A 22,854-nucleotide genomic window follows, 5' to 3' on the forward strand; every position below is an offset into this window, starting at 1 on the left:
GAGAGAGGGAGACATCAAAATCTGTTTTGGGAAATATAAACACCCCCTTAAATCACAAGTCAGGAACCTTGGAGTACTCCTAGACTCAACACCAACACCGATTCCCCAAATCCAAGCAACCTTCAGGAGCTGCCTCTATCATTTGCGACAACTACGCCATCTCTCTCCATACACTGAGAAGGCAAATCTTGTCACAGTGGCTCACACCATGACAACATATTAGTCTGACTACAAAGGATTTGCACCACCTCCAATTGATTCAGAATGCTGCAGCAAGACTGTTAGAAGGCTGTAAGTGACATGATCATACCACACCATTACTGCAAAAGCCTCACTGGCTACCATACAGAGCTAAATTTAAAACTCTCTCTGATCTCCAAGGTTCTTAAAGGAAATTGACCAGAAGGCATTATTTTTACAATATTTTTGAAGTTAAAATGGTAGACAAAATAATAAAGGTAGGTTTGGAGGCTTATCTCTTAGCTGAAATTGTCTTCATCTTTAGTGAATATAAGGCTGATTGTGATCTATAGGTCACCAGAAAGACGGGAATCAATTGTGAATGATTACACAATTTACAGTTTGATCAAGTGGCGACTGCAGTAAGTTCTAATTTACATTTAGAGGATTTATCCTCCCTTTCATATTGCATCTTTTTTTTTTTTTTTTTAAGAGTTTTTGGATTGTCTTACACTAAATGTAAGGGTAAGGTCACATGTTGGTGGACACATCTGATAATGATTTAGAAGAGATTTTGATGGACTTTCTTCTATGATACCATATTCATATCATTATTTTAAGGAACTTAATATCCAGATAGGATGTGAGAAGGTTAAGGAAACACCCAGACAAAAATATCTGCTTGGGTGGAAGATTATACCTGCAGAAGTTTTTATCTTATGACTGGGTAGTTTTGGTGATTAGTCCACAGGTGAGTTACTGGAAGTATGGAACAGATCACTGGGGGATTCTTTCTGAGGAAGAGGACATTTCTTTGGGTAAGTGAACATTATTTTGCTCTGTGCTTTGGTGATTTAAAGACTGGAATAAAAGAGTAATTGTAGGCTTATTGATAATAACAGTTTGATTTAAAAAAAAAAAAAGCAAATGTTATTAACTAAAGAGTATTTTCATCTGCAAATAAATGGCTATAATGATTTCATACTTGCTGAGAAGCAAACACCAAATAAATCATACAATATACCGTGTAATCTTAAGGCTCTCTATATTAGTCTAATACCCCTAGTATCCTAACAAGTTTTAATTAAACAACTCAACAATATTAAGACAGACAGCAGTCCAGCAGCAAGAGGGATGCTATCCGATCTTTTGAATTAAGTGTCATGTGTATATGTGTGTGCTTGATGCAAAGAGCTCCTAGTTCTCAGAGAATGAGCCTGATCTTTTGAGGCTAGAGTACTAGATTTGGAGGACCTGAGGCAGACAGTGAGGTATATAGAGGAGACCTACAGGGACATAGTAGAGAAGTCCCACCTCTAGTCTGGCAAATCCTGTGCTGTCTTGAAGAAGGGAGATCTCCTAAAAGGAAAATATCACCCTGGTGAAGTCAGAAGTAATCCTGTAGCCATGACCTGCCCACCAGAAGAGGTAATATCCTCTCATACTGAGGATGTTTCTCCAGGGCCTTCTGCCCAGGAGGGAAGGATTAGGACAGCCGTCGTAGCTGATGATTCTATCATTAGGCATGTAGATAGCTAGGTGGATGTGGGGATCGCCTGGTCACTTTGCTACCTGGTGCAAAGGTGGAAGACCTAACAGGTCACCTAGGTAAGATCTTTACATAGTACTGGGGAGGAGCCATCTGTCTTGGTACATGTGAGTACCAATGATGTAGGAAAATGTGGGAGGGAGGTTCTGGAAGCCAAATTTAGGCTCTTAGGTAGAAGGTTGAAATCCCAGATCCTCCAGAGTAGCATTTTCTTTTTTGTGTATGTTTTTTTTTTTTTGTAACAAATAACTTTGTTTTTCTTTTATTTCATCTTACAAAGCAATAGTAGAACATAATAATTATATAGTGAACAAACATCATGATATACAACAAGCAGAAATACAACAAAAAGAACAGCTCTCAACCTCTCAAGGTCAGAAACAGGTAATATAAACAGTTTCAAGAGAAAAAACAATCAAGAAAAGGAGGAGATATCAAATCATAGTACAACATATTGAAGAAATCCAGGAAGAAAAAAAATGGGGTTTTTTGTCAGATTTTGTTATAAACCTAAGATTTCATTGAGATATTGGTATTTCAGGTGACAGCAAAGGACAAACCAGAAAATTTAATACATCATGATTTTTTTTAAAATAGAAGCTCAACACCACATCAAAAATGATACATTTCTAGTGGAAATACAATATGACACCATAAGAAAACATGTAATGCATCTAGAAAAAAAATTAAAAGGACCCCCCCCCCCCCCCCCCCCCACTAGAGATAGAACCATACCTTATTAATCCACAAAACAAAGGTGTGTGCGTGTGTGGTGGGGGGGTGAGGACAGAATTATAAGGTGACTTGTCTGCATCAATTATATCAGAACACGCCTAAGAGATTGACGGTTTGGACTGTTCACCTTGTTAATTCATTAGAGGAGGGTAGTTACCCTAGCGAATTGGGAGAGATTATGCTGAACTCTTTGTTGAAAGGAAAGCGAATGCTACATACCTGTAGAAGGTATTCTCCGAGGACAGCAGGCTGATTGTTCTCACTGATGGGTTGACGTCCTCGGCAGCCCCCTCCATCGGAAAGTTTACTAGCAAAGGCCTTTGCTAGTCCTCGCGCGCCCATGCGCACCGCGCATGCGCGGCCGTCTTCCCGCCCGAAACCGGCTCGAGCCAGCCAGTCCAGTATGTAGCAAGACAATACACTTCAAGGGAAGACACAACTCCAAAGGGGAGGCGGGCGGGTTTGTGAGAACAATCAGCCTGCTGTCCTCGGAGAATACCTTCTACAGGTATGTAGCATTCGCTTTCTCCGAGGACAAGCAGGCTGCTTGTTCTCACTGATGGGGTATCCCTAGCCCCCAGGCTCACTCAAAACAACAACCATGGTCAATTGGGCCTCGCAACGGCGAGGACAAACTGAGATTGACCTAAAAAATTTACCAACTAACTGAGAGTGCAGCCTGGAACAGAACAAACAGGGCCCTCGGGGGGTGGAGTTGGATCCTAAAGCCCAAACAGGTTCTGAAGAACTGACTGCCCGAACCGACTGTCGCGTCGGGTATCCTGCTGCAGGCAGTAATGAGATGTGAATGTGTGGACAGATGACCACGTCGCAGCTTTGCAAATTTCTTCAATAGAGGCTGACTTCAAGTGGGCTACCGACGCAGCCATGGCTCTAACATTATGAGCCGTGACATGACCCTCAAGAGCCAGCCCCGCCTGGGCGTAAGTGAAGGAAATGCAATCTGCTAGCCAATTGGATATGGTGCGTTTCCCTACAGCCACTCCCCTCCTATTGGGATCAAAAGAAACAAACAATTGGGCGGACTGTCTGTGGGGCTGTGTCCGCTCCAGGTAGAAGGCCAATGCTCTCTTGCAGTCCAATGTGTGCAGCTGACGTTCAGCAGGGCAGGAATGAGGACGGGGAAAGAATGTTGGCAAGACAATTGACTGGTTCAGATGGAACTCCGACACGACCTTTGGCAGGAACTTAGGGTGAGTGCGGAGGACTACTCTGTTATGATGAAATTTGGTGTAAGGAGCCTGGGCTACCAGGGCCTGAAGCTCACTGACTCTACGAGCTGAAGTAACTGCCACCAAGAAAATGACCTTCCAAGTCAAGTACTTCAGATGGCAGGAATTCAGTGGCTCGAAAGGAGGTTTCATCAGCTGGGTGAGAACGACATTGAGATCCCATGACACTGTAGGAGGCTTGACAGGGGGCTTTGACAAAAGCAAGCCTCTCATGAAGCGAACAACTAAAGGCTGTCCTGAGATCGGCTTACCTTCCACATGATAATGGTAAGCACTGATTGCACTAAGGTGAACCCTTACAGAGTTGGTCTTGAGACCAGACTCAGACAAGTGCAGAAGGTATTCAAGCAGGGTCTGTGTAGGACAAGAGCGAGGATCTAGGGCCTTGCTGTCACACCAGACGGCAAACCTCCTCCAATGGAAGAAGTAACTTCTCTTAGTGGAATCTTTCCTGGAAGCAAGCAAGATGCGGGAGACACCCTCTGACAGACCCAAAGAGGCAAAGTCTACGCCCTCAACATCCAGGCCGTAAGAGCCAGCGACTGGAGGCTGGGATGCAGAAGTGCCCCTTCGTCCTGTGTGATGAGGGTCGGAAAACACTCCAATCTCCACGGTTCTTCGGAGGACAACTCCAGAAGAAGAGGGAACCAGATCTGACGCGGCCAAAAAGGAGCAATCAGAATCATGGTGCCTTGGTCTTGCTTGAGTTTCAACAAAGTCTTCCCCACCAGAGGTATGGGAGGATAAGCATACAGCAGACCCTCCCCCCAGTCCAGGAGGAAGGCATCCGATGCCAGTCTGCCGTGGGCCTGAAGCCTGGAACAGAACTGAGGGACTTTGTGGTTCACTCGAGATGCGAAGAGATCTACCAAGGGGGTGCCCCACACCTGGAAGATCTGTCGTACCACACGGGAATTGAGCGACCACTCGTGAGGTTGCATAATCCTGCTCAACCTGTCGGCCAGACTGTTGTTTACGCCTGCCAGGTATGTGGCTTGGAGCACCATGTCGTGACGGCGAGCCCAGAGCCACATGCTGACGGCTTCCTGACACAGGGGGCGAGATCCGGTGCCCCCCTGCTTGTTGACATAGTACATGGCAACCTGGTTGTCTGTCTGAATTTGGATAATTTGGTGGGACAGCCGATCTCTGAAAGCCTTCAGAGCGTTCCAGATCGCTCGTAACTCCAGAAGATTGATCTGCAGATCGCGTTCCTGGAGGGACCAGCTTCCTTGGGTGTGAAGCCCATCGACATGAGCTCCCCATCCCAGGAGGGACGCATCCGTGGTCAGCACCTTTTGTGGCTGCGGAATTTGGAAGGGACGTCCCAGAGTCAAATTGGAGCAAATCGTCCACCAATATAGGGATTTGAGAAAACTTGTGGACAGGTGGATCACGTCCTCTAGACCCCCAGCGGCCTGATACCACTGGGAGGCTAGGGTCCATTGAGCAGATCTCATGTGAAGGCGGGCCATGGGAGTCACATGAACTGTGGAGGCCATGTGGCCCAGCAATCTCAACATCTGCCGAGCTGTGATCTGCTGGGACGCTCGCACCCGCGAGACGAGGGACAACAAGTTGTTGGCCCTCGTCTCTGGGAGATAGGCGCGAGCCGTCCGAGAATCCAGCAGAGCTCCTATGAATTCGAGTCTCTGCATTGGGAGAAGATGGGACTTTGGATAATTTATCACAAACCCCAGTAGCTCCAGTAGGCGAATAGTCATCTGCATGGACTGCAGGGCTCCTGCCTCGGATGTGTTCTTCACCAGCCAATCGTCGAGATATGGGAACACATGCACCCCCAGCCTGCGAAGTGCCGCTGCTATCACAGCTAGGCACTTTGTGAACACCCTGGGCGCAGAGGCGAGCCCAAAGGGTAGCACACAGTACTGGAATTGGCGTGTGCCCAGCTGAAATCGCAGATACTGTCTGTGAGCTGGCAGTATCGGGATGTGAGTGTAGGCATCCTTCAAGTCCAGAGAGCATAGCCAATCGTTTTGCTGAATCATGGGGAGGAGGGTGCCCAGGGAAAGCATCCTGAACTTTTCTTTTACGAGATATTTGTTCAGGGCCCTTAGGTCTAGGATGGGACGCATCCCCCCTGTTTTCTTTTCCACAAGGAAGTACCTGGAATAGAATCCCAGCCCTTCCTGCCCGGATGGCACGGGCTCGACCGCATTGGCGCTGAGAAGGGCGGAGAGTTCCTCTGCAAGTACCTGCTTGTGCTGGAAGCTGTAAGACTGAGCTCCCGGTGGACAATTTGGAGGTTTTGAGGCCAAATTGAGGGTGTATCCTTGCCGGACTATTTGCAGAACCCACTGATCGGAGGTTATGAGAGGCCACCTTTGGTGAAAAGCTATCAACCTCCCCCCGACCGGCAGGTCGCCCGGCACTGACACTGGGATGTCGGCTATGCTCTGCTGGAGCCAGTCAAAAGCTCGCCCCTTGCTTTTGCTGGGGAGCCGCGGGGCCTTGCTGAGGCGCACGCTGCTGACGAGAGCGAGCGCGCTGGGGCTTAGCCTGGGCCGCAGGCTGTCGGGAAGGAGGATTGTACCTACGCTTACCAGAAGCATAGGGACCAGTCTTCCTTCCCCCGAAAAATCTTCTACCTGTAGAGGTAGATGCTGAAGGCTGCCGGCGGGAGAACTTGTCGAATGCGGTGTCCCGCTGGTGGAGAGACTCTATCACCTGCTCAACTTTTTCCCCAAAAATGTTGTCCGCACGGCAAGGCGAGTCCGCAATCCGCTGCTGGAGTCTATTCTCCAGGTCGGCGGCACACAGCCATGAGAGCCTGCGCATCACCACACCTTGAGCAGCGGCCCTGGACGCAACATCAAAAGTGTCATAAACTCCTCTGGCCAGGAATTTTCTGCACGCCTTCAGCTGCCTGACCACCTCCTGAAAAGGCTTGGCTTGCTCAGGGGGAAGAGCATCAACCAAGCCCGCCAACTGCCGCACATTGTTCCGCATGTGTATGCTCGTGTAGAGCTGGTAAGACTGGATCTTGGCCACGAGCATAGAAGAATAGTAGGCCTTCCTCCCAAAGGAGTCTAAGGTTCTAGGGTCTTTGCCCGGGGGCGCCGAAGCATGCTCCCTAGAACTCTTAGCTTTCTTTAGGGCCAAATCCACAACTCCAGAGTCATGAGGCAACTGAGTGCGCATCAGCTCTGGGTCCCCATGGATCCGGTACTGGGACTCGATCTTCTTGGGAATGTGGGGATTACTTAATGGCTTGGTCCAGTTCGCAAGCAATGTCTTTTTCAGGACATGGTGCAAGGGAACAGTGGACGCTTCCTTAGGTGGAGAAGGATAGTCCAGGAGCTCAAACATTTCAGCCCTGGGCTCGTCCTCCACAACCACCGGGAAGGGGATGGCCGTAGACATCTCCCGGACAAAGGAAGCGAAAGACAGACTCTCAGGAGGAGAAAGCTGCCTTTCAGGAGAGGGAGTGGGATCAGAAGGAAGACCCTCAGACTCCTCGTCAGAGAAATATCTGGGGTCTTCTTCGTCCTCCCACGAGGCCTCACCCTCGGTGTCAGACACAAGTTCACGGACCTGTGTCTGCAACCTCGCCCGGCTCGACTCCGTGGAGCCACGTCCACGATGGGGGCGTCGAGAGGTAGACTCCCTCGCCCACATTGGCGAAGCTCCCTCCGCCGACGTAGTCGGGGAGCCTTCCTGGGAGGTGGCCGCGGTCGGCACCGCACGCGGTACCGACGTCGGGGACCTCAACCTGGGCGATGGACCAGCCGGCGCCACGCTCGACGGTACCGGAGGCGCAAGCACCGCCGGTACCGGAGGGGTAGGGCGCAACAGCTCTCCCAGAATCTCTGGGAGAACGGCCCGGAGGCTCTCGTTCAGAGTGGCTGCAGAAAAAGGCTGAGAGGTCGATGCAGGCGTCGACGTCAGAACCTGTTCCGGGCGAGGAGGCTGTTCCGGGCTGTCCAGAGTGGAGCGCATCGACACCTCCTGAACAGAGGGTGAGCGGTCCCTCTCGGTGCCGATGCCTGCTGGGTGCCGAATCCCTCGGCGACCCAGAGCTCTCGGTGCCGACACGGGGAGGAGACCGGTGTCGATGCTTCTTCGACTTCTTCCGAAGCATGTCACCGGAGCTCCCCGGCACCGACGAGGAGGACGTAGAATCCATCCGTCGCTTCCTCGGGGCCGAGACCGAAGAGGGTCGATCCCGGGGGGGCTGTACCGCAGGAGCCCTCAGGGTAGGAGGAGACCCACCCGAAGGCTCACCGCCACCAGCAGGGGAATGGACAGCCCTCACCTGCACTCCTGACGATGCACCTCCGTCTGACGACATCAGCAGACGAAGTCTCGGTACCACCGACGTCGATGCAGTCGCCCGATGCCTCAGCGCCGATGCAGAGGTCCGATGCCTCGATGCAGTCGATGGAGCGGCAGCCAAGGAAGATGGTCCGGACGCTGACGACGTCGATGCACTCGATGCCTCCGGTGCCGATGTCGACGAAAAGCCCGAGAACAAAACGTTCCACTGGGCTAATCTCGCTACCTGAGTCCGCCTTTGTAACAGGGAACACAGACTGCAGTTCTGAGGGCGGTGCTGGGCCCCTAGACACTGAAGACACGCAGAGTGCCTATCAGTGAGCGAGATTACCCGGGCGCAGTGGGTGCACTTCTTGAAGCCGCTGGAAGGCTTCGATGTCATGGGCGGAAAAATCACGCCGGCGAAATCAAAGGCTGAAATGGCGAAAATTGAAGCACCAAAATTTAAAGGGAGAAAAATCTCGACCGAGGCCAAACTAGGCCTACCCCGACCACGAAAGAAAACTTACGGGGCAAAAGTTGAGAAAATTACGGGAAGGGCAGAAAACCCGAAAGGGTCTTCCGGAACACTTCCGGAGCGCTTCCCGAACTTTTTTAAAGAAAACAAGGAAAAACACGTCGAAAAGGACGCGCGAGGTCGACTCTCTGGGGCACGAACGGCGTAACACGACCGTACCGAGCGCGGACGAAAGAAGACTGGCCGGCTCGAGCCGGTTTCGGGCGGGAAGACGGCCGCGCATGCGCGGTGCGCATGGGCGCGCGAGGACTAGCAAAGGCCTTTGCTAGTAAACTTTCCGATGGAGGGGGCTGCCGAGGACGTCAACCCATCAGTGAGAACAAGCAGCCTGCTTGTCCTCGGAGAAGTGGGCTTAATGCTAATTAACCTGTGTATGAACTATGCCCTGTGGCCATTTTGTTCAAGGTAACTGAGCAATTACAAGAGAACCTTAAAAAACTATGATTTCCTCAAGTCAAGGCAACCATGGTTTCAAAGCCTGTATAATACAGAAACAGTATTGATCGCCTTGTTGATTGAATTAAGAATGTATTTAGATAAGGATATGCAAGCAATTGTAATACTACTAGATTATCACCATTTGATGTGGTAGCCCATGACCTTTTAATGGAATGTTTGAATATGGTGAATATTTTTGAAGAATAGAGCAGTGAATTTCACTATATTTGAAGCAGAGGCCATATTAGCAAAAAGACTTCAACATGACGGCTAAAATCAGTACGCGATGAAGTAGATAGTGCCCAAAGCCCTAGTTATGACCCATGGAATTTCACAGGCTTCCCCCTCATCCATTTTATTCAACATCTATATGAGTTCTTTGGTAAATGTATTAAATTCTTTTAACATTCCATAATTTTGTTATGTTAATATTTTGGGTTTTCTATTAGTGCAACACTTCTGAAAACATATAATTTAATGTCTTATGCTTTGGATTGAATCCAGAGTTGGATGCTGGTAAATTCTATGAAACTAAATCCGGAAAAGACAAAGATATTATGGGTGGGAAGCTGAAACACTGAATGTCCCCAATAATATCCAACTTCGCTGGGTTTGTTAGTCCCTTCATAAGGGGAGGTTAACATTTTGGGTGTCTTGACAGATTCAAGATTAAAAATGGGACCATATTATTCTTAAACAAGTGAGAATCCCTAGCTCTGGGCTCACAAAAAACAACATGAGGACAACAGGGGCTCACAATGACAAGGCCAAAAAAAATTAGCCTGAAACTATATACACACACTGATTGTCAGAATGCAGCCTGGAACAGAATAAAATGGGCCTAGGAGGGTGACGTTGGATTCTAGCTTCCAAACAAATTCTGCAGGATTGTCTGACCAAACTGGCTGTTGTGTCTGTTATCCTGCTTAAGACAGTAGTGGGATGTGAATGTGCAGACTGATGCCTTGCAAGTCTCTTTAGCAGAGGCCGATCTCAAAATGGACTACCGGCACAGCCAAAGCTCTGACAATATGAGCCTTGACATGGGTCCTCCAGAGTCAACCCAACCTGAGCCTAAGTGAAGTTTTCAAGTTTCACGTTTATTAGTCCTGCAAGAATTATGCGCCAAAAAAAAAAATCAAAATTCTGCAAGTTTATTAGTCATAATTTAACCAATATTACAGCCCCACTCCCTATAAAGACACCATCCATATTTTCCCCCAGCATTAATATATTTCCCAGCCCCCTCCCTGCACCCACACATAGCATCCATCTTTACAGACCCCTTTCCCTCTCTCCCTCCACCCACACATAGCATCCTTTTTTTTTTTTTACAGCTTCCATCCCTCCATACACATAGCATCCAACTTTTTTTTTTTTTTTTAACAGCCCTCCCTCTACCCATAGCATCTACCATTTTGGTTTTTTTTTTTTTTTTTTTTTACTGCCCCCTCTGCCAACAGCACCCACCTTTTTTTTCAGCCCTCTCCACCCCACAGCAGGCACCTTTTTTTTAAAGCCCCTCCCCCTCCCAAACATATAGCATCCATTTTTTTTTTTTAAAGAGCTCCATCCATCCACATTTTATTCAGCTGTCCCTGCACTCACCCACGAGACAGGAGCAGAAGGAGCTGCATGGAGTACCTCTTCATGGCAGGAAAGAACACCACGCTTTCCTGCCCGTTACCGCTGCTCTGGGCCAGTGCCACCGCTTTTTCCAAATGGCCGCCGAAACGTCCAGTGGCAGTCTCACAAGATTATCACTTGAAGTCTCGGTGGCCATTTTGAAAAAGCAGCAGCACCAGTCCAGAGCAGCGGCAGGAAAGAGTGGTGTTCTTTCCTGGCCCTGACAAAGCTCTCTAGACCACCAGGGCATACTCAGGTAGGCTTTTGGGGGGGGGGGGGGAGTGGCAGCAGCAGGATGACCAAGGTGCGGGGGAACCAAAAGAGCTTTTACCGCAGACTGGGAAAGCCAGTCGGAGCGCAGACTCTGCGCAAACATGTGGAATTCTGCATAAATGCTGTGCTCCACTGTCGCGCAGAATTCCAGCAGCAGTAGTTTATTTAGAACTTGCTATCCTGCCTATCAGCAATGCCAGCTAGGCGGCTTACAGTAATAGAGAAGGGAAAAAAAAAAAAGCAGGGAAAAGATTGACAGCTTAGATGGGTACAGGGATGAATTACAATAATCATGACAGGGAAGCGGGGGACAAGGGGCACATTAGGTAGGGGAACAAATTCAGAGACCTGTGGCACCTGCATTGGACATCAGTGAAATGCTCCTTGAACAAAGTAATAGAAATCATCACACCATATGGTTTGATATAAGGTCGAAGGCGGAGTGCGGACGCACAAACTCAAAGTACTGGATTTCAGACGTACTGATTTTGATAAAATGGGGGAATACCTGAAGAAGGAGCTGTTGGCGTGGGAAGGTGCAGGAGATGTGGAAAAACAGTGATCCAAGCTAAAGGCTGCTCTAAATATGGCGACTGATCTTTTTGTGAGGAAAGTAAACATAAACAAGTGAAGAAGAAAGCCTATATGGTTCTCCACACAAGTAGCTGAGAAAATAAGAGCAAAAAACTTAGGGTAAGTGCAAAGAACAACTCTGTTGTGGTAAATTTTGTGTAAGGTGTATCCACTGCTAGGGCCTGAAGCTCACTAATACTGCGACCTGAAGTAACTGCCACCAAACACAAGACCTTCCAGGTGAAGTATTTCAGAGGACAGGAATCTAGTGGCTCAAAAGGAGCTTTCATCAGCTGGTAAGGGCAACATTGAGGTCCCATAACACAGGAGGAGGTTTGACAGGGGGCTTTGTCAAAAGCAAACCTCTCATGAATCAAACAACTACAGGCTGTCCAGAGATGGGCTTACTTTCTACACAATGATAAGCACTAACTGCACAGAAGTGAACCCTTACAGATTTGGTCTTCAGACCAGATTCTGTGAGGTGTAGAAGGTATTCAAGCACATTCTGTGTATGGCAACAAAGAGGATCTAGGGCCCTACTCTCACACCAGACAGCAAACCTTCTCCATTTGAAAGTATAACATCCTCTTAGTAGAATCTTTCCTAGAAGTCAGCAAAACCTTGGAGACAACCTCCGAGAGATTCAAGGAAGCAAATTCTACGCTATCAATATCCAGGCATTGAAAGTCAGATACTGGAGGTCGAGATGTAGAAGAGATCCCTTGTTCTACGTGATGAGGGTCGGAAAACAGTCCAATCTCCATGGTTCTTCATGCATACATTGTTTTATTTATGTAGTTTGTAGACTCCTGAGGCAGGCACTGAAACACAGCTGCTGTGTCAAGTCCTGTATTGTTTGATTGCAAATAAACTTTACCTGCTACCATTTCCTACGTTCTCCTCGTGGTTTTTCGAAGTGCCATCTTTGTCCTACTCCTTGATTGACGCCTAACAATCTCAACATTTGCTGAGCCGTGACCTGCTAGCTGCTGCAAATCTGCTCAGCAATGGCAAGAGTGTCTGCCCATGCCGTAGGGTTGAATGCTCGCAGCTGAACCATGTCTAGCAGGGCTCTTATGAATTCAAATTGCTAAAATGATGGTAGACGGGACTTGGGGTAGTTGATAACGAACCATAGTAGCTTCAGCACATGAATAGTTCTCCTCATAGACTCCTGAGCACCTTCCTTTGATGTGCTCTTCACCAACCAATTGTCCAGGTAGGGAAACAGACTCCCAGTCTACATAGAGACACTTTGTAAATACCATGGGAGCTGACACGAGGCCAAATGACAGAACACAGTACTCAAAATTATGTGTACCCATCCAAAATTGAAGATACTTCCTCTGACGTGGAAGCATCGGGATATGGGCACCCTTATCCCCATGTTCTTGAATCATGGGGATAAGGGTGCCCAGGGAAACCATCCTGAACATTTTATGACCAGATATTTCTTCATGGACCTTAGGTCTAAGATGGGACATATCCCCCCCCCCCCCATTTTCTTCAGCATAAAGAAGTATGAGGAATAGAATCCCCGTCCTTCTTTCCCTCATAGAACAGGTTTGGGGTGAAGGAGGGGGCAAGAGGAGGAGAAGTTGTGATTGGAGATTGGAATGTAAATGGGCTCAATAATCCAGGGAAAAACAGTGTGCTTTTTAAAGAATTAGGGAGCTTACAATGTTGTATTTTTGCAGGAAACCCATCTGCGACCTCGAGATGCACAATTAAAGCGATGCCCCTTTGGTGAGGCGGTGGTCCATCAGAGTAAAGGGGATAAGCATAATGGGGGGGGAGGGGGGTAGCAATACTGCTTACGCAGAATTTGGGGTTTACTACACAACAGGTGTTTAAGGATTCGAGTGGTAGATGTGTGGCGCTATGAGGATTGCTATGAGGCAATTAATTTGCATGCTCCAAAATATGGGTCAAGCAGATTTTTTTTCCTAACACCCTTGGGGAAGATTCAGGGGTTTGTTACAGCAGAAGTGGTGGTAGGTGGAGATTTTAATGTAGCACCCAACGCATGCTTGGACCACTCCACTGGAGGTGGGTACTATAGTGCGCATAACCGTAAAGCGTTACTTCATTTTTTGACGGCTCTAGAAGTGGTGGATTGCTGGGGGTTAATGCATGGAATGCAACGCAACTATGCCTTCTATTTACATGCTACACAAACATATACCTGTATTGATCGGATTTGGACACATCGGAATATATGAGGTATATTGGGTAAGGCTAGTATTGGAAACATACAGATTACATGCTCCGGTATGGCTCAAGCTTAGGGGGATGGGGAAGTCAAGGGGGCGGGGTTTCTGCAGACTTGAAATCGTTTCTTTAGATCTTTGTTATACGGTCCTAGTTTAGTCTTGTAGTAGGACCTTTTGGTTTGTCTAATTGCATATTTGTATTTTCTGTGTATTTGTTTCCATGCGTTGAGTGTATGTTCGTTTTTTGTTTTTTTCCATGCTCGTTCAAGTTTTCTGGATTGTGTTTTGAGTTTTTTTAAATCATCATTGAACCATGGTATCAAGTTTTGTCTTTTTGATATTCTTGTCTTTAAGGGTGTAATTTCGTTTAGTACGCTACTGCAACTAGCCTCCCAGTGGTTAAGATACTGTATGAAGTCAGTTCGTGTTGTCCATTCGTTGTCATATATCTGTTGCCAGAATATTTGTGGATCTATTTGCCCTCTCGTAGTGTAAGTTGTTTGTTCTGGTGTACGATTTGAACCCTTCTTTCGCCAATTTAGGGATAGGTTCAGTTTGTAGTGATCGGTCCAAGGTACTTCTGACCATTTGATATCTGTTATTGATAGGTTAAGATCTGTGGACAGTTTGTGTGATAAGAGGTCTAGTGTGTGTCCCTTGCCGTGGGAAGTTTGCATGTGAGGCAATGTGAGTTCTCATGACTGTAAGAAGTCTTTGCATTCGCGTGCATTGGCTGAGTTGGGGTCTTCTAGGTGAAGGTTTATGTCGCCTAGTATTAGTCTACTGGAGTTGTTTACACAAGTGTTTAAGACAAAATCTCTGAAGATAGGCTGACTTTCGTTCCAGTTATCGGGTGGTCTGTAAAACAAGACGCAAGCTAGTTGATCAATCAGGGATTTATTTTGGATTCTGAGTGATGCAATTTCTAGTTGGGGTGTTATGGACTCGGCAATGGTTTCGGTAGTGAATTGTGCTCCACCTCTCTTTTCCAATCTGGTCCAGTGAGTGATTTTGTAGCATGGGGGACAAAGTTCGAGAATTATGGGGTCGTTTTGATTGTGGATCCATGTTTCACTGATGAAGATAAGATTGAGTTTTTCTGAATTAATCCAGTCTGATATTGTTGTTGTTTTGTTAACTACGGACCTAGTGTTCACTTGTATATTTTGGTATTGGGCTGCTAGGTTTGATGTTGTGTGGATTCTTGTAAGTTGTCGTTCATTGGATGGTGTCTGTTTGTTGTGATATTTCCTTCCATTGCGTTGGTAATGACCGTAATTCCTTTACTTTGGTGAATTTCAGATTGATGGAGTGTGGAGTATTTGATCAGTCTTTGGTGGTTTTGAAAGATGGGAATGATATTATATTCTGTAAGTGGGATGGATAGTGTTAGGTGGGTCAGTGTGAGGGAGTAGATTGCTAGGAGTATTTTGATTGTATTCATTTTGGTGGCAATTTGGGAAAGTTAGATAACTCACAGTCAGATGCTCAGGAGTGATGTCCTGGGCGCAGAGCTCTGTAGCTCTGGGCACCGTCTCCTTCAGTTTGTTGATTAACCAGTGTTCAAAGAAAAAAAAATGAGTTAGCAGATCCACATGTGAGGTTGGCGAACGGGTCGATGGTCCTTCTGGGCGGCACAGCACTCATTGTCCATTGACCTTCCTGGCACCAGCCGCGTCAAACAGGTCGCTCATCCCTCCGGACGGTGGAGCACTTACTGATAGCTGTCCTTCCTGGCGCCAGCCATGTCGAGCACACAGGAGTGTTCCAAGCCACGTGGCAGGCTTGAACAGGGGCTTGGGACTCTGGGATCGCGTCCCATTCAGACCGAGTGTGGTGATCTCCGCAAGCTCCGGTCTTGGCTGCAGAACCTGGGACCTCTATCGTTGTGTGCACCCGGGCCGGGGCCGTCCGTCGTGCCGAATGCGTCTGCTCAGGCCTCAGATTCAACCCTGAGCTCCGCTGGGCGCCTCAGTGATGCATGCTGTGGCCCATTGTTTGGATGGTCTGCGATGCAAGAGGCAGGCGCAGCCAGCGGCCGGTCAATGCCGCTGGAGGTGAGCGTGATTAGGTGGACGCCGGGGGCCGGGCGGCAGCACGGCTCTGGCTCGGGTTGGTCGCGGCCACTGGCGTTCGGCACGCCCTCGCGTTGCTGACCGTCGATAGAGTCGAGCCATGGGTTGACATCGGCATTCACCCCCAGTTGCACCACGGTCCTGGGCTAGGAGAATCTGCGGTTGGCTGGCACAGGTAGGATCGTCTTTTCAAGTGGGTGGTGGGAGCTGGGTCTCATCGGGGTGCGTCTCAGCCCCGCTGCAGGGAGGGAGCCATGTTCGGGAGCCTAGCACCGGTCTGCACGAAGAGTGAGCCGTAGTCGCACGGGGTGTCAATTGGCTGCTATTTAGCCGAACGACTCGATATTCGAGCCAAACGGTCCCTCTTCAGCCCGTACCGGGGTCTCCAGAGCTCCAACTCCGAGACCACCTAGTCTGCGGCCACCTTGATTAAGAGACTTAAGGTTTGTTTAGTAAGAATAAGATTCATATTTTTTAAATATTAATTTTAATCAATGTTTAACATCAAAACATCTAGAGAATACCTCACACTTCATTATCCAAACTGCAAAGGTCTTTCTTACAAATCAATCCTCGTTGCAGGCTACCAAACTTTGGAATTCTCTACCCAAGCAATTAAGGTACTTGGAAGATTACCTGAGATCCCGTAAAATACTAAAGGCTTTTCTATTAAGTACATATCATATCAAAAGACAAACTAATGTTGCTGTCTCTCTTATATGCTTCAACATAACCAATACTCTAGCCTAGACAAACTCACAATTATTCCTAATATGTTACAATTATCTGACCATCATATTTTGGATGCCCTTCTTGAATGTAAGCACACTGAACCTGAGCTTGTTCAGAATAATGTGGGCTACAAATGTCATAAATAAAATGTTTTTATATTTATATGTGTAGGTTGTAACCTGCCTAGCAGAACAGTTTCAAGTTTGTACCCTCTTAAAAAGTATTCCCTGTTTACCTGAAACTAGCCTGAAAGATGAAAGTAATTTAGGACATTTTTAATGCTTTAGGATATCTGCACAGCTGGATATCGGTTGGTTGAGAAGACATGAAATCAGTCTCTTCTTCTGGAAAGAGGGAGAGGTCAGATAACTGAAGGAAGCTAAATTTTCCTTTATGCGCTTTAGTTAATCATGGTGTGTGAGAGACCATGTCTCTAATACCTAAGAGTACAGTACCCTGAACAGGTAAACAAGGCAGGACTTCAATCATATGTACAAGCTCTACCTAGCAAATAAACTATTGGCAATGCCAAGATATGAACAGATCTGACTGCCTCCCATGCTTTTTGGAATGCAAGTTTATTTACAATATTTATAACCTATCAGCAACTCTAGGCGAGTAACTTAATATACATATTTTATTGTTTCTAATAGTCCCCCTCTAATGGCCCACCCCCGTGTTTCAGCATAAAAAAATCCTGTAAATGTCATCTTAAAAGCCAAATTTAATAGCTCACCCTAGACTTCAGAAAACCCATTGTTTGTAATAATAGACGGGGCATTTATTAGAAACAATACAGTATTAAAACCAAACAAATTAGACACACTAACCCTGCTGAATGACTATTGAGTCCAGACGAAGCTTCATTTCAGCACGTTCTACTATTCTTTCTTCAACTGTGTTATCTGTGATAAATCTGAACACTCTCACAGTTTTCGTCTGGCCAATTCTATGTGCGCGATCCTAAGCATAAAATGTTAAAAACAGAAATACAGAGTTAATATTGATGTCAGGCAAGAAAAAAAAAACCTACCCTAATTTTTATTGCACTGGAAAATTGATTTAGGGGGAATGTTTTGGAGCAGGGGAATTAAAAAAACTGGACTCATCATATCTGCAAGTCCATCCCTCCATCAAACCATTTCACTCCTACTTTGCCCCCTTAACTGTTCAAACAAAATGCAAAAAAACCACCAGAGAAAAAGTCCATCAATTAGTTTTTGCTGATGCTGGAAGACTGAGGGTCTTCTTAGCATTTAGCGCACATTAATTCATTAGCGTGCGCTAAATCCGTTAATGCACTTTAGTAAAAGGATCCCTAAGTTACTCAATGACAACATTGCATAGATGTGGGATAGAGAAAAGATACTTACCTGTAGCAGGTATTCTGAGGACAGCAGGCCATTAATTCTCAGATGTGGGTGATGTCATCCACATCACCTGGTGTGAAACGCTTTAAAAGCATATATAATAAGAGCCATGTGTTAGCATTCCCACTGAGCATGAACGAGTGCTTTTCTGCTACCACGAGAGTGCAGGACCAGCAGTACAGTATAACAGAAATACAAAAATAACTCCAAGGGGAAGTGGGAGGGTATGTGAGAATTAATGGCCTGCTGTCCTTAGAGAATACCTGCTACAGGTAAGTATTTTTGCTTTATCCAAGAACAAGCAGGCCAGTTAATACTCACATGTGGGAATCCCTAGCTAGCAGGCTCACCGAAAACAACAGGAGGACAACTGGAACTCGCAATGCAATGGCAGGTTTAAAATACTAACTAACCTATATACATACTGTGTGAGAGAGCAGCTGGGAACAGAACACAATGGGCCTAGAAGGGTGGAGTTGGATTCTAGACACCATAAAAATTCTGCAGAACTGCCTGTCCAAAGCGACTATCACATCGGTTATCTTGCTCACGGCAATAGTGAGATGTAAATATGTGTACAGAAGACCACATTACAGCCTTGCAAATTTCTACTATAGAGGCTGACCTCAAGTGAGCTACCAACACAACCATGGCACCGACATCATGAGCCTTGACATGACCCTCAAGAAAAAGCCCAGCTAAGTAAAAGAAATGCAATCTGCCAGCCAATTGGAGTTTGTGCATTTCCTGATGGCAACCCTCAACCTGTTGGGATCAAAAGAATCAAAAAGATGGATGGACTGTCTTGTAGGGCCTAGTTTGTTCCAAGTAAAAGGCCAATGCTTACTTGCAGTCTAAGGTGTGCAGTGCACGATCCCCAGGATGAGCATGAGGTTTGGGAAAGATTGTTGGAAGAACGACTGACTGGTCTAGATGGAATTACGCCACACCCTTAGGTAGGAACTCAGAGTGCGTGTGGAGAACTATTCTGTTATGATGAAATTTAGTTTAAAGTGACTCTGCTACTAGGGCCTGAAGCTCACTGCCCTGCGAGCTGAAGAAAGCCACCAAAAATAAGACTTTTCAGGTCAAGTACTTCAGATGATAGGAATCCAGCAGCTTAAAAGGAGCTTTCATCAGCTGGGTGAGGATAACATTGAGGTCCCATGACACAGGTGGAGGTTTGATAGGGAGCTTTGTCAAAAGCAAACCTCTCATGAAGCGAACTAGAAGCTGTCCAGAGATGGGCTTAGTTTCCACACAGTGATGGTAAGCATTAATTACACTGTGGTGAACCCTTACAGAGTTGGTCTTAAGGACAAGACTCAGAAAGGTGTGAAAGGCATTCAAGCAAAGTCTGTGTAGGGCAAGTAAGAGGAACTAGGGCCCTGCTCTCACACCAGATGGCAAGCCACCTCCATTTGCAAGAGTACTACTTTAGAGGAATCTTTCCTGGAAGCCAGCAAGACCTTGGAGATACTCTCAGGAAGATGAAAGGAAGCAATTTCTAAGCTCTCAATATCCAGGCTGTTAGGGCCAGGGACTGGAGGATGGGGTGTAGATCTCTCGTTCTGTGTGTTGAGTCGGAAAACACTCCAGTCTCCAAGGTTCATCAGAGAACAACTCCAGAAGTAGAAAGAACCAGATCTGGCTGGGCCAATAAAGAGTGATCAGAATCATGGTTTCTCTATCTTGAGTTTCAGTAAAGTCTTTTCCACGAGAGGGATGGGAGGATACGCATACAAAAGATCGTTTCCCAATGGAGGAGAAAGGCATCCGGCACTAGCCTGTCATTTGCCCTGACCCTGAACAGTATTGAGGGACTTTGTGATTGAATGGAGTGGCAAAAAAATCCACCAAGGGGGTGCCCTACTCCTGGAAGATTTCGCAAGTAACATTTGTACCGAGCGACCACTCGTGCAGTTGCATGATCCTGCTCAGTCTGTCTGCCAGGGTGTTGGATGTGCCTGCTAGGTATGTGGCTCTGAGAACTATCCTGTTCTGAATGGCCCATTGCCACATCCCTACAGCCTCCTGACAGACAGTATGATCCCATACCCCCATGCTTGTTGGTGTAGTACATTGCAACCTGTCTGTCTGAACGAGCACAATTTGGTTGACCAGCTGATCTCTGAAAGCCTTTAGAATGTTTCAAATTGCCCATAACTCTAGGAGGTTGATCTGAAGATCTGTTTCCTATGTTGCCCAAGCACCCTGTGTGATGCCCATCCAAATGATTTCAACACCTCAGGGATGATGTATCCATCATCAGCACCTTCAGGGACTGAGTAATTTGGAATGGAAGTCCCACGGTCAAATTGTCCACCAAAGAAGGGACTGTATAGAATCCAGAGTTTCTCGGATGACATCCACTAGGTTCCCAGAGGCCTGACACCACTGGTAAGCTATGGCACACTGGGCTGTTCTCATCTGCAGACGTGTCAAGGGAGTGACATGCGCTGTGGAGGCCATGTGGCTTAACAACCTCAACATCTGTAGAGCTGTGAGCCGCAGGCTGGCTTGAGCCCAAGTGGCGAGTGCAACTAGAACATCTATCCTTGGCACATGGAGAAAGGCTCATGTCTGCTGTGTGCCTAGCAGGACTGCAATGAATTCCAATTGCTGAACTGGGAGCAGATGGGATTTGGAGTAGTTTAAAATGAACCCTAGTAGCTGCAGCACCCGAATAGTTCTCTGCATAGATTTCTGAGCACCATCCTTTAACGTGCTCTTTACCAGTCAATCGTCCAGGTAGGGAAACACAGACTCCAAGTCTGCATAGCGATGCTACAACTACCGCTAGACAATTGGTGAAAAACAAGCTGATGCAAGGCCAAACAGCAACATGTGGTATCTGAGATACTTCCTGTGGACTGGAAATATTGGGATGCGAATGTTGGCATCCTTTAATTCCAGAAAGCATAACCAATCGAGCCTGAATCATGGGAAGAAGAGTGCCCAGGGAAACCATCCTGAACTTTTCTTTGACCAGGAATTTGTTCAGGGTCCTCAGGTCTAGGAAGGAACGCATCCTCCCTTTTTATTTTAGCACAAGGAAATATTTGGAATAGAATCCCTTCTTCCCCTGATTGAACAGGTTTGACTGCACGGACCTTCAGAAGGGCAGAGAGTTCCTCTATAAGTACTTCCTAGTGAAGAAAGCTGAAGAAAGATGCTCTTGGTGGTTTCCTTCGCCAATGTAGGGGGTAACCAAGACGGACTATTTGAAGAACCCATCGGTCGGAGTTATAAGGGGCCATCTTTCTTGGAAAAGATTCAGCCTCCCTCCAACCGGCAGGTCATCTGGTACAGTTACTTTCACTGCAGCTATGCTCTGCTGCAGTCAGTCAAAACCTTGCCCCTTGTTTTGACTGGGGAGCCGGCTGAGAGTTAGGCACATGCTGTTAACAAGAACGAGCACACTGGGGCTGAACCTGCTAAGTGGGGCGAGGAGTGTACCTACACGTTCGAGTAGTAGTGACCTCTCAGACTTGCCCAAAAACCTCCTAGAAGAGGAGAGTGCAGAAGGCACTCACAGAGCGTTTTGATGGTATCGGTGTGTTTCTTGATGAGGTCAGTGACCTCCTCTACCTTCTCTCCAAAAATGGTTATCTCCATGTCAAGTGCTATCTGCCAACCTCTGCAGGACCACTGGGTTCAAGTCAGAGACATGCAGCCATGAGAGTCTGTGCATCGCTATACTTTGAGCGGAGAAACTGGACACTACATCAAAAATATCATACTCGCCCCTGGCCAGGAATCTGCAAGAAGCCTTTTGCTGCTTAGCCCACTGGAAAAGGGATTTGGCCTGCTCCAGTGGTAGAGAATGCACCAAATCACTCATACTGCGCACTAGGGACCACAAATAAAGGCTTGTGTAAAGCTGGTATGACTGGATACCAGAAATGAGCACCGATGCCTGATACGTCTTACACCAAATAAGTCCAGAGTTCAAGCTTCCCTGTCTAGGAGAACTGAAGCAAAGTCTCTGGAACTTCTGGCCCATTTGAGCATGGATTCCACCACCACAGAATGATGAGGCAACTGTGGCTTATCAAAACCAGATGAACGCTGAATCCGATACATGGTAAAGATCTTTTTGGGGAGGACAGGGTCAGAAAGAGAAGTACCTTGCATCATCACTAGACACCCAGGAATGGTCCGTATCGGAATCAGCAAAAACACTCCTCAGGTAGGAGGAATTGTGCCCCTCCCGGAATGGCATCGAAATGCAGGCTCTGCTCTTAACTCACGAAAAGCTTCCCCCACCAACATCAGAGCACATGAGGCACCGGTGTGTGACCTCACCACAGGCTGAAGGCAGATGATAAGAGTCATGGCTGGTGCAAACACCCCTGATTCCAATGAACTATGCTGTAAAAGCCCTGCTGAGTGCTCTTGGAGCATGGTCCCTATCCGCTCATCGAGGGTTGACACCAGGAAAGGCTGGGGCATCGGGCCAGAGACAGCCTGCTGAATCCATTGGTGTTGACTCGAGTACCGGGTCCCGACTACTAGAAGACCTGCATGTAGGCACCTCTTCAATATAGGGGGAGTGCTCCGCCCAGTGCCAACACTTCTTGGGTATCAGGTCCCTCTATGCCCAGGTGCTCTTGGAACCACGCATCGAGGGGGATTGATGCTTATGAATCTTGGCTCTCACCCGATGTCAACACCCGTCAGTGCTGACAAGGTCAACTTTGAATCCTCCCGTCTCCTCGGTGTCGGGTCAGATGCTGAGTGGTCCCGGGAGCCCTGCACAGCGGCCAGCATCAAGGCAGGTGGAGACTAACTCAATACACATCTACTCCCAGTGTCAGTCTAGTAGCCATAGGGACCGCTGTACCCAATGCAGTGCAAGCACTGACGTCAATACCAATGCAGATGAGTCAGATCTGGCTCCAAGAATGTTCTCTTTTTGGAGCCTCTCTGGACTTGTGTGTTCTGTTTTGCATAAGCAAACAAAGAATACAGTTAGTAGAGTTATAGACTGGCCCCAAACTCTGGATACACCAGGAATG

General features: G+C 47.3%; 1 protein-coding gene across 1 annotated transcript in view; it reads right to left on the reverse strand.

Moving 5' to 3' along the window:
* The window catches only part of SMARCA5 (SWI/SNF related, matrix associated, actin dependent regulator of chromatin, subfamily a, member 5), a 234,468-nt gene that overhangs the window by 85,139 nt on the left and 126,475 nt on the right, over positions 1–22,854 (reverse strand). Inside the window, exon 14 of the mRNA XM_030192240.1 lies at positions 17,294–17,426. Coding sequence (XP_030048100.1) covers positions 17,294–17,426 — 133 coding nt within the window. The remainder of the gene's footprint in view (positions 1–17,293; positions 17,427–22,854) is intronic.

The sequence above is a fragment of the Microcaecilia unicolor genome, chromosome 2, assembly GCF_901765095.1.
Source record: "Microcaecilia unicolor chromosome 2, aMicUni1.1, whole genome shotgun sequence".
In the NCBI taxonomy this organism is placed as follows: Eukaryota; Metazoa; Chordata; class Amphibia; order Gymnophiona; family Siphonopidae; genus Microcaecilia; species Microcaecilia unicolor.